The 12913-nt window shown below is 34.2% G+C and overlaps 1 protein-coding gene across 2 annotated transcripts in view; it reads left to right on the forward strand.

Moving 5' to 3' along the window:
* Positions 1–586: 586 nt before the first annotated feature.
* Positions 587–12913, forward strand: part of LOC132695618 (homeobox protein Nkx-6.1) — a 29706-nt gene continuing 17379 nt past the window's right edge. Inside the window, exons 1-2 of one of the 2 annotated variants that reach the window (XM_060659972.1) lie at positions 587–1223; positions 12843–12866. In XM_060659972.1, the coding sequence (XP_060515955.1) occupies positions 587–1223; positions 12843–12866 (661 nt within the window). The remainder of the gene's footprint in view (positions 1224–12842; positions 12867–12913) is intronic. The other variant, XM_060659973.1, reaches the window with a different exon arrangement.

A 12913-nucleotide genomic window follows, 5' to 3' on the forward strand; every position in this document is an offset into this window, starting at 1 on the left:
CGAGTAGGAGATGCGGCGTTAGAGATTGAGTCCCGCTTTACGTTAAGGATAATACGGGTTAGAGAATTCGGAGGGGGTAGGGCGGTCTTGCGACCAATGGCGGGCGTTTCCGGAGAACGACTAAAACGCCAATCATGGCGCGCGCGGTAGCTGCGCGGTCCTCCTTCCCGCCAATGAAAAAAGCATTAATCTCTTTTAAAAATAGAACAGACTGCAACCACGCAGCTACACGACACGCACCGAATTGCTAACTGCGATAGAGGCTACCGTAATGAGCTTAACAGTAGCACATATTTAACATGCAGTTCAGTTTATAGACATCCCCCCACTGCCGTAGTCGACGAGTCACCTTGCCACCGCCCACTAAAAATTTCACCTCGTCGGTTGCACAGTCCCCTTCAAAGCTCGTAGTCAGTTCATTGTCAACGAAACTGTCCATAGGATAGACGGGGACATTTTTGAGTCGAACCGATGTGTGGTGATGTGCGGCGTGTGTAAGTGAATAGCACGTGTTGAGGACTGAGATATATCAGAGACGCGGCTAGTTCGCGTCCACCATCCAGCAACCACGGCGTCTCCAGTTGCAATGACGCAACATAGCGACGCGTCCAGCGATCGTTCCGAAGTGTCAGTCACTCCACCGCCGCCCGTATCGAAAATGCTCGAATTTGCTAGCCACCAAAACCTTAGCCTGTTCAATTTGGAGCATCGCAACATGCTAGCGGCACCGTTGGCTGCGTTGCACTCCATGGCGGAGATGAAGCAGCACCAGGGCCATCTCAGTCCATCGGATCACCTTCACCACGACAAAAGCGAAACAGAGTCGTTGTTGGAGAGGTCTAGCTTGCACGTGGACCGTTCCGGATTGACGTCGAGAAGTCCGCTAGGAGCTACTAGTAATAGTAATAGTTCGCAAGGCGCGAATCCTCACGGCATCGACCATATACTATCCAGACCGTCTCAGATAACGACCGGATCGTTGCATTTTCCTCATAATTTGGGGTTTACGCAAAATTCGCTGGGTATGGCCGCCAACAGTGCCCAGAGCGCTAGCAATACGAGTTTGCGAGGATTTAACATTGCCGCCGCTGCCTTTTTCCACCATCACGCTGCTAATTCCGTGAACAAACCTCCGGTCGAATTGGGAAGGACCACGGGTGGACTTTACTGGCCCGGCATCCAAAGCCTCAACCCCATCGCCTGGAGGGATCGTCTTAGCGGCAGTAAGTAGAGGCGTAGAAAATATTAGAAAATAGTCTCGAGGGTGGGTAAACTTAAGGGTTGATTTCGACTTTATCGCTGTTTGTTTGACGACGGAGGAAGTAAACATTTGAGATCAACAATTGGTCGTGGCGGTGTTTAAGCGTGCGGATATCGGTGTTTACGATCCGAATTAGGGTTGAATAGGTAAACTCGACGGGAACGTGAAATCATCAACATGCTAGTCGGCACCGGGCGACATAATACGCACGGTTAGCGAATTTAATACCAAGGAGACCACTTCGCACGTTGTTGGAACATATGGGAACACCCGGTGACGTATGTAGAATCGCTGTTAATAATCTTTGCGTTCCAATTAGAATTAATTAGCGGCTATAAAGGCACACGCTTATAATCAAACGTTTACAAGTCATAAACGAGGTCTCGACGTGATATAAACGATAGTATCAAGTCGACATATGTCGGGATTGTACCGGGAAATTAATTCAGATCGTCCGTACGTATATATATATTAATATATTCGTGATTACCTCGCGATTTAGGCAATACCGTACCGAATAAGAAAACAAAAACCAAAACAAATAAAACCGAAGTTTTCCCAAAGGGGGGACGTTATTGCCTGAAGGTAAATCGCCGCTACATTTGTTTATTCCCGTAATTGTATCGAAAGCTCGATAGCCTCGGGGAATCAATGGTCGGAAAATATTTTCGTTCTTTGTATCGTACGGTTCGTTTCGCAAAAGGAAAATAAATGACAAACGAATTTGAGAAATAACAGCCCGGCCGTGGTAGGGCTCTTGTTTGATTTTTTTTAGCGTTAGCTTTAGGCGAGCTTCTACAATTGTATATATCATCGGGTCTTGGCATATATTGTAGAAGTGTTTTTGTTTGACGCATCTACCTGATTGTTTTCCCTATTAGTTTTACGTTACGCCCGATCCATGGAATTTACCTCTAATGTTTTTTGAAAAATGTTGACATCCACTGCGAATTGTTTATGGAATGGTAAATATATGGAATAAAAATTACTGAGTTCGGAACAATAAATAAATTGGAAAGTAATCATGAATGATTTTAGAGGAATATTCGAAACTTACGAAAGTAAAAGGTTATTAATACCAACAACCGAGAATAATACGAAAGGAAGAAAAAAATATTAATATAATGTGTGTTTTGATTTCTTGTTAACCAGATCCTGGAATTGTGAAATTTTTAAAAAAGTGGCTCAGATATTTTCTTCACCATCGCAAAAAGTCAAGTTCCACGAGCAATATTTATGGAATAATAAAAAATGAACTAAGAGCTGCGTAGAAGTGGGAGCATAGGATGGAATCATACACTGCCAAAAAAAACTGAAGAACACTAAATAAATAAACTTACCAAACTAAAAAGTTACTACAACCAACAACAGACAATAATCGTTGTTTTGGTTTCAGAGTCAAATTCCGTTATGAGTTGTTTTTGAAATGTTAAAAAATGAACTAAGAATTCAATAACAATGGAGAATATTTAATGTAATTCTTGCGATTTCGTTCAAAACATCAACTTTAAAAACTAAACTTTATGGAGTTTGAGGAAGAATTGTCATTGTTTCGGTTTCTCGTTAACCTCGAAGATAATTGATGGAAAATGGATTCTAATTAGGTATTCAGAAGAAACTGACGCACGACGAAATATGAAAACCGCTACAAATAGAAGTAGCAAACGATGTTTATAAAAGATATTTTAATTGGTTGAAATAAAAATCGTCGAAAAAGCAACGATTGTGATATTAGACTACATATTAGGATTAAATCAAAAATATTATCGTCCTGGAAAAAATCCTGCTAATGTTTCGCATAAACGGGAAGCAAATGAATTGATTTTTATATAAACAATTTTTTTTTATTTATTGAATTTTAACAGGGTTGAAATAGCTAGTTCAAGTTTTCCATTTTTTTATAGTATTTCCGAACAATAATCAATTCGCATCATACATATATTTGATTATTTTTTTATAGCTCCATCCCTAATTATTGCACTCACTATTTTCTGAATCCATATTGTTGTTGATTTTGATCTTTAATTTTATTTAATTTTGTACCATATTGTCCATTGTTCGATTCTACATTATATTAAATAAGAGTGGAAAAAATATATAAAAACATTTCGGATTTTTGAATGTTTTCCAAAATTTATGGGACTTACATTGAGACAGTTAATATTTATTATTATTATTATTCAATTGTTATTTTTAACTATTTGAATTTGAATTTGGGACAAAAATTTATATATTTTCAGGAAATATAGAAATGTCGAGGAATTTTCTACATCTGACGGTACCAACCCACTTCCCGGAGTTAAATATTTTTCTCACTGACCATATAAGAATCTAAAAAAGCAGAAATAAGCACGTCACATTTTAAAAATCTGATCTGTCAAATCTATGGCATTGAGTTTTAAGGGTTTCCAACAAATAAATTGGAACATTATCCGCCGTGCAGACCTAATGAAAGTAATAATGGAAAGAATCAACGCGGCGACTAAAATAAACACGTATGTTGATGAAATGATAATTATTAGTTTGGGAACGCGGAGCGACATATGCTTTTCTTCATTAGTCGAGTTGATTAGACGGTATCAATAGCAATAGCGTTATCGGCTAAAGAGGCACATATGTTTGCAACATTATTACATCATATATCACGGAGGTGATTGCTGCGGCCAGAGCTAGAACAGAAACGAGCACCGTCGTCTCTTGGTCTCTCTGTTTCGCACCTCAGCACCCGTATATACGCGGTCCTATATAATGACCGGTGACGTATGTGTTATTTGTTTGGCGCCATCTGGCAGTTGCGTTATTAACTTGGCAAATCAAACAAGCCCAGACATTAATTACTGATAGCTGTCGTCCGTTCCGGTCCACGTTTTCAAACGTATAATATTTTACACTTATACGTTTCAGTTCACGGGATTTGCGAATTCAATATAAATATTCTAATCGAGGAATCGTATACCGTCTATAATTCACTTACGCCGGACAGTTGGAGTTTGTAGGGGGTCGGGATTAAAGTGTTCTTCCACTTTGCGACGTCCATTTCGTTTTGCTTTTTATGCATAAATCGTACTAAATTTTTCGCTAGAGTTCCCAACTTGTCGGTTCGAAAACTCAGTCGAACTAAAAACGACCGAATTTCATTTTGCTGCACGCTTTGCTCTATGATGTCAAGATTCAATTTTCAGGGGGAGTTTCAAATAAAAAGCAAATAAATAATGAATTACCAATTGACACTTACTAAAAGGAGGGCTTTGACAATTAAAAAAAGAATAATTATATATGAGATTATATATGAGATTCATTTCAAATGTTTTATCTGGCTACAGTTTATTTATTTATTTAACAAAAATATATAAATAAATAAATCCATGACACCTTTATTATTATTATATGTATAATAATAAAATTTAAAATGTCTATCGTTTATTATCCATAGCTTGATATATTTAATTGAATTAGATTGGTTTGATAATTTTTCTACACAAGTTATTATAAACCAATCCAGCTAGGTATTAAAATTACTTTCAGGTATTGGCAAACTAATGCGGATTTAAGATTTGTGGATAAATAAGTCTCTTCCTTTTACTATTTACAGTAATATGAATGGCGATCTGAAACAGCTCTCTGTTTTCAGTATTCGAGATAAAACCAAACTCTCCGCTCAAATTTAAAAAATATTTTGGAATTCGCTTTTTGCTTTTGTCTCTGATAAACAAAAGTGAGAGATATTTTTATGATGTTATTTGTAATAATTATTGTTTACGTAAATTACTTACAGGTTAATGAATAGTCACTGACTAGACTTTTGGTTAGTTTAGGTTAGTATTTGATGTGTGTTTCAAAATAATCATCAGGAAAACAAACGAAAGCAAGATTGAAAAAAGTTCTGGAATAACGAAATATTATCTTCAAACAAAAAATTTATGTGGTAAATATATAAACGTTCTAGTGTTATCCATGTTATATTGTGGGAATTTTGTTATAACACTTCACCGCAAAGACCTCTAAAACTAAGTGTCTAGATTTAATTAACTTAAAAATCACATAGGAAGAAGCTTCAATTTTTCTGTGTATATATACACAACATCTAATAAGGACAAATGTTGTCTCTGCGTTCGCTGAGACAACATTTTTCTCAAATCCTTTAGCTGTTACCAGCAAATGTTCTCATCGCTTTTGTAGATTATACCCTTTTCTTTTAACTTTGTACAACTGCATGTAGTTGAAGAAGTCTATTTTTTAAATATTGCATATTTAGGTCATGTAAATAAGTTGCATCTATTACAGTAGAAGTTTTGTTTTACAACGCAATTAAAAATTATAATCTAAACAAGCCGTATTTGCTATTTTGTGTGTTTTCTCTTTTTCATTTTTGGATTGATTAATTATATTTTTTTATGTTTGACTATTTCTGGTAACTGTTTAAGTGTAAGTAAAGTGTAAGACAAAACGTTGCCATTTGCTATTTTGCAATAGAGACATTATTATTATTTTTATAGCCCAATAAACGTCAGTAACATCTTATGTATGTTTCAACAAAATACGTTGATGACATTATAAAGTTTTTTATGAAGGGTAGAACGACCACGAAAATGAGGCTAATAAACATTTATCAGCATATAGACTATTTCTAAAGTATTTAATTTCGCAAACCAATTAAGCTGCCGTTCAATAATGTTGATTAACGCAACAACGCCTTATACGTCTTCTCTCTACAATAAACCCGTACATGCGAAGCGAACTCCCTATATAATAGCCGACAGAGAATAATAATATATCGTCTACGTTTCGGTTATTACAGCATCCAACTTTGCTAATTGAAGACCCTGTTACTGAATTAGTTGTTCATCCTGGGCTACATTTAACGGTCTGTCATACAACTGAAGCGTCATTCTGACCCCATCCGCTTTACTGCTACGCCAGCCGACGCACTTTTGTTTCAGCAGTTAAACGGATAATTCATTTTGCTGCGTGAGAGAAGGTTTTTCATTTTATTGCGGTTATTCTTCCCGTGTAAATGCGGCCGTATTACTTTTATAACGTCTGTTGTAAAATTATAATTCATTTTTTATGCAAGGCAAACAGAATTCGGGAATATGGGATGTCGGACAAGCGTTTTACGATACCCCAATCTCCAAAAGTATCACGGCACCGTCATTTTTATTTATGGGATTATTTGGGTTTATATTGGCAATATTCCGTGCGATGCAAAAGAGAACAGGTTAGTTTTCCATTGTCTTCGCGATGTCGATACTTTTATATCGGTAAGATTCCGTAGTGAAGAGACCAGATGTCTATATAATAATCTATATATGCTGACAACGCGGGATGGAGCGGCTCAATGTGACTCGTGGGAGAGATAAGACTCGAGCAAATTCAATAATGCACCTCAGCCATCTTACCCGAATTCATAGTCGTCGAACGGAACGGAAAAAAAACGCTTCCGTCTGTTTGCTAAATTTACGGTCAAATTAATAATATAGAGTAGACTACAGCTAAGTAACGAAAAAAAATAACAATGAAAAACAAACTTTAACAAAATAATGGTGATTGCAAAATTCAAAAAAAATCGGAAATAATATAAACATCAGATATTGGATGGGAATGATTTTACTTGGTCTTTTAATGGATGCACAAACAGAGGATTGGGCAAAAAAGGCCAAGACTGAGAGATGGGAAAATAGTAGTTTGCCATAAATGTTATTAACTAGAAGGAGAAAGCAAGATATAAAAGTGAGCGAAGAATAGTCAAAAAAGTATAATAAAGAAGAGAAAAAAAAAAAGACAACTCAGGCCCAGGTCTGCAAGCCCAGTTGGTATCTAGATTTTTTTCTAGATAAAGAACCTTCCTTCCTTTAAGTTAATTTTTGGAAGTCCATCTAGGAATTTCTTAATACTTAAAATTCTGAGTGATAAGTTTGTAGTTCAGATTTGATTTGGTTGATTTTCTATTTTTTTTTGCCATCATCCGCAGAGCCCGTACAATATTCGATATTTTTCGGTATATAGGTACGGAAAAATCCTCTACTCCGTCTATGGGATCTTTCCCGAGTTCGGAATAGATTTTCGCGTCGGCAAAACGAGACGATATGCTCTTAAATGATGTTTCCATGTTTCGCCGCGCCTGTCGCAGCGAGAATAGTGAACACTTCCTTGTAAATCATATCAAATCGATCAGTTTCGGTTAGGTTTCATGCCATCTGTGCCAAAACTATTTCCGTGATCTATGAATATTGTCTTCACAATCATTCTAAGACGTGGGATCGTCTCAACCGCATTTCCCGACAACTTAGTAAATTCTACTTCTGGTATTGAAATACTTTTTCAATATCGCTTTTGGTTGTATATCTATTACTATGGTTTTATCATATTGAATCGACTGATTTAATTATCTTCTAAATAATGGTGAAGGCGGGAATGTTGTGCACATGGGACGCAATATTGTTTGAACCAAGATAACAGTAACGAATTATCAATTAGCAGTAATCCATCCTTTCAAATATTTTTTGAATGTTGTGTTTTGTAATAATGCGGATACATTTGGGCTTTGATCGTGGGTATGAGTATAAAATTTAATTTATTGTAAAGGTAAGGGGGAGTTTTATATTTTAATATTTTAATTTATGATATATGCTATGATATATAATATATCTCGGCGTCGAATTCCAAAAATAAACAGAACACGCTAATTTTGTAGCTGTATGCGCTGTTTGTCAGAAGAATCTAAAAATGGTGCATTGATGCTGTCGCAGTAGTTATATTGGGATGGAATCATTGAGTTAGTTTTGGCGTTTGCGTTAGATGGCGTTATAAAGATTTCAGTATTGAATACCCCTATCATAAGCAGATGTTAAAATGGCTGGGGAATTTTGATATCAATTGTTAGCCCCAATTTTTAACACTGAATTCAATAAGCAACGATTCAGAAATATCAAAGTGAATAAACTTCAAAATGGAGTCCAACAGTATGTGAACATCTCAAACAATCAAACAAACTTTTTCTGATTTATCTGATAACTTACCACCAGTAATTTTAATATTGTTATTTCTCTCCTTCTTCAAAATAGAAAAATCACAACCTTTTAAAAATTACGAGCGATAGTTATCGAGAGGAGACGTGAGCATCGACGTCCAAAAATCAAACAGGGCGGTTTGTTGATTTAATGTGCGATTTAAAATATGAAATTGCGTATACGCGGCAGGGGAACACGTCAGGCAAGAGGGCCGATTTTATGGTTTCAATTAAAAGATACGCCTATGGATATACGGCATCGCATCACATATACGATCCAATATTTCGACTGCTGATAGGGTGCGCGCACTGTTACACCATAAAAACAATTGTTTTAAAAGGACACCCTTCGTATCTATGCGCATATCAGCATTCGTTACTAAATTGAATTCGATAATTCTAATTGCCGGCGGACCATAAATCTTCTCCGATTTCAATGTCAATTTTAGTTTTTGTTGATAAATCATTTCACAGTTAAATCGCGTTTCATATTTATGAAATCGACATGTTTTTATTCGATTAACGCCAATTAAATAGAGTAAATTTTTGTTTTGTTTGCTTAAGGTGCGACCTATCAAAATTTGTCAAAAACGAATGTTATGTAAACGTCAATATTTTAATTAAGATTTATTTTTAGGCGTTCTCATAATTTATTATATATAAATGTGAACATTGACATTGGGGGTACGATATTCCATATACACCAACATGTTGTAACTGGGGTTTATTTTTTGTTTTTGTTTTTATCTGTTGCCAATCGAAAACCCAAAAAATATTACTACTATTCTTTCATCGTCGTCTGTGGTCCATGCCTGAATAAGTTCGACTGAGACAGCCTGTATATAGATGCCAGATAGCAGAAAGTTACACTATGCTACAAAGTTCCATGAAATGGTACACTCCTAACGTACCTCGTATCATGGACACATTTCTGGGCGCATTTAAAATATAACGTTTTTTACAAGATTCTTACAACATGTATATTTTTTACAACAATATTCGGCCACAACCTAAAATGATCGGTTTAAAAGAATACATAATACATACACTTATTGCTAGATGACACTAACATTTTTACAAATACACCACTCACGCTCACCATACATAGATATACTTTTTTTTGTTGTTTTTAACCAGGAGAATGAACCAGCATTTTCTTAATATTGATTTTCATTCTGCTTCTCAATATTTAAGTCCAAAATATTTTGCCTAAATTATTGTACAGTGTCTTGACAAAAATAATATTTATATTAGTAATAATTGTTATTATTATATTCCTAAATTTCCCTAGCATTTAAAACAGTTGGTTTTTTAATTCAGTGTGAAATTTATTTCTAATTGCATTGTTTTTTGCATCAATCTTCGTAAATATTTGAAAATTTTTGTTGTACTTGAAAATGTAAAAGTAAAGTTTTGGGTTTAAATAAGATCGTCTGTTTTCCAATTGATCATCACAAATATTACTTGGCAATATATACTAAAATGCGAATACTGATGAAATAAAAGTCGTTGTCATGGTATAAGTTATAATTATCATGGAAATTAGTCCTGTTTTAAAAAATAAATGCAAATAATAATGACATGTAATAAAAGTAAAATTATTAGAAAAGGGACAGTGAACGCCATCATTTCCACCTTGATACCTAATTATTTGTTTCTCTCTCACGCTCTATTGTTTTTTTATAATTTGTAAGAAGTGTAGAAATAGTGACAAATGAAAGGCAAAGACAGAACAAAACGAATTATCGGAGTCTAAAAGAATAATCACTGATAAATCGGATCCTATACACTATGACAAGGACATAGTTAATAATATGAATAATAATAATAATAATAATGATAATAATAATAATAATAATAATAATAATAATAATAATAATAATAATAATGATAATAATAATTGTTTATTGGGAAGTAGTAAAACAGTAAAAATATATTACAATTTTAAAATTAAAAAAAAAACAATAAGTCCATACATTATTTAATATCAAAATTGAAATATTAGATATCAACAAGTATAATAGATTTCAAAGGTTTTTTATTGTTTCTTATTATGAAAAAAGTTGATTCACTAAAAATTTTATATCCCTTGCCCATTAAAAAAGAATTTAATCACGGGGCTTACAAATTGTCTTAAATGTTTGACTAAAATTAAATATATATATTTACTACAATATCAATCAATATTCTTTATTGTTCATTTAAAAATATGCTATTCTCCAGAATAGAAAACATAAACTATTTTAAAAAGAAACATAAAAAATCTCATTCTAAGAAAAATGAGTTCTAAAATAAAGCCACTTAATTTCAATAATATCAAAGTTTAAAATTGAAATAATTAATTTGATTGATAAAACACGCAATCTTAAATAGACGATTAATATGTCCGACTGGATTAAAGAAATTCTTAATATAAAAATATGTGATATAAATAAGAAATATTTAGTTGCGGATATACGAAGCTAAGACGTTTTGCCTAAGCATTTTGTTTTTAAACCGAAACGTTCTCTTTTTCCTGCGAAATTTGTCTTTTTTTTAATAGAAAAAAAAACAATAATTAATTAAGTAGTAGGGAATATATGATATAAGAAAAAATGGACTATTGAAAGCAATATAATTCTTTGTAAATAGTTATCAAGAAATTTGATAAAAAAAAAGTAATTTTAAGATTATTCACTGTTGGATTATACAAGGTGTCTTAATTCTTCTTCATTGAAATCACTTTACCTAAGAAACCCATTACAAGTGATTCCAAAGTTTTTTTATTATTTCTTATCATGAAAGAAGTTTATTATTAAGTTTGACTTTTGCACTCTTTACTCTTTTATAAAGTAATATAAAATAATTAAATTTTACTCTTTTTTGCTGGATATCTCGTCGACGTCTGAGAGAACTATAAGTCCGTTATTGACGTAAATATGATCGTGGCCAGATATAAAAGGGCGGGACGCGGGGGATCGTTCAAATTCGCTCTTCGCTAAATGCGAGCGTGCAATAATGAAATACGATAAAACAAATGGCGACGCGGCGTCTCCAAAATTGCGGCGGCAGTTAAAACGAACATTTCATGAATGCGCAATCAAGATATTATTCGTCTAACGCGAGGGATAACACACAACAGATATAGCCATAGCTTGTAAGAGTGTGTTAGCGTTTTGATAAGCGAGATGGGGTGATACTAAACTGGATAATCTCTTGATCCCGTTATCTAGAGATATAATTATTCCGACAGGGTGTTTTGCTTAAAACAGCTTGCTCTATCGGCGATGCGGAGGCAGCTCGTCGCCCGAGCGCCTCCATCCCTCCCCACCCCCGTCGAACACCACCACCACCCCCACCCCCCCGACGCAACCTATCTCGCTCTTTCATCCTGACTTGCCGCTCCCGTTGCTAGGATACCGCCTCCAGCAACCGCAGAAACACTTCTACAATGGTGATGCTTGTTCTACACGACACGCACAGGCACTCTGCCCGATACGGAAGATAGATTGAGATGATAACAATTCCTCCCTTTCTCCTAAACGGAGTGGAATATCGTTTTAAAGGGTTTTCGACTTATTTACGCCCTCCGACGCGGCATTTATGAAATTAAGTTTAATACACCGCCGAGTTTAATTAAATTATATAGCTATACATTTTTTGCTTGCGCTTGTCCTTTGACTTTCTCAGTTTGTTCGTTTTTTATAATACATTTATTGCCAATAAGATTAATTAATAGAAAGACACGTCAAAAAGTTTAAAAAATATTAATTAAGCAATGTGATTTGTTATACCGAGTGATATAAAAACGTGGAGACATTCTACAATATTTAAGCAGTTCGACACAGCGATATTTAGGTTACTTAATAAGGATATGGAGCCGATATATAGGACAATTTTTTCCATTTTTTCTTGTTTTTTAAAAAATTATTTAATGTTCTTAATTTAATTTTGCTAATATTTTATGTTCTGTACACATTTTAGTTGAGAGTGTTTAGTGCATACCGCATATCCCGGAAGAATACATAATCTTTTTGCCATAATAAATCACTTTCAACGGATCAACATGTATAAATAATGTGACTTGTTGAAAGTATTTCAAAATTCCAATCGTTACCACCAGAAAAGTGATGCTAGCTGATCTCGCGTAAAAAAAAAAATTTGGATTTTTCTTTCCAATGTACGAGCTTGTCCAGAGCTTTCTCTTCTATTTTATATTATATTTATTTATAAATCTATTATTTTTCATGATTATCCAAATCTATAACACTACAAAACGAACTAGGTAAAAATGTAAAGTAAAGCCTCCTATGTAATAATTTTTTTTCTTTCTGCTCACTTTTTAACGGGGTTTCAAATGTTTTAAAATAAAAAAAGTATTTTAAAATATTTACTCCGAATTGTAACAGCTTAAATGTGTTAGACTGAAAAATAATACAATTCTTATTCTTTGGGTCTTATATTCCCCCATCAGCTGGAGAGGGGCTAACTGTTGAAATTTTTAAATTTAGCGGGGGAAAACTTGTAGACTAATTTTAATTTAAGAAAAAAAAACAAAACAATAATAATACTATACTATTGTTTTAATTTCAGAAAACGAATATTTTGCACGATATGGTAAGTAACAAATTTTGATAGAAATAAGATAAGTCTCACTTCTCGAT

Source organism: Cylas formicarius, unplaced genomic scaffold, assembly GCF_029955315.1.
Source record: "Cylas formicarius isolate icCylForm1 unplaced genomic scaffold, icCylForm1.1 PGA_scaffold_12__32_contigs__length_19106922, whole genome shotgun sequence".
In the NCBI taxonomy this organism is placed as follows: domain Eukaryota; kingdom Metazoa; phylum Arthropoda; class Insecta; order Coleoptera; family Brentidae; genus Cylas; species Cylas formicarius.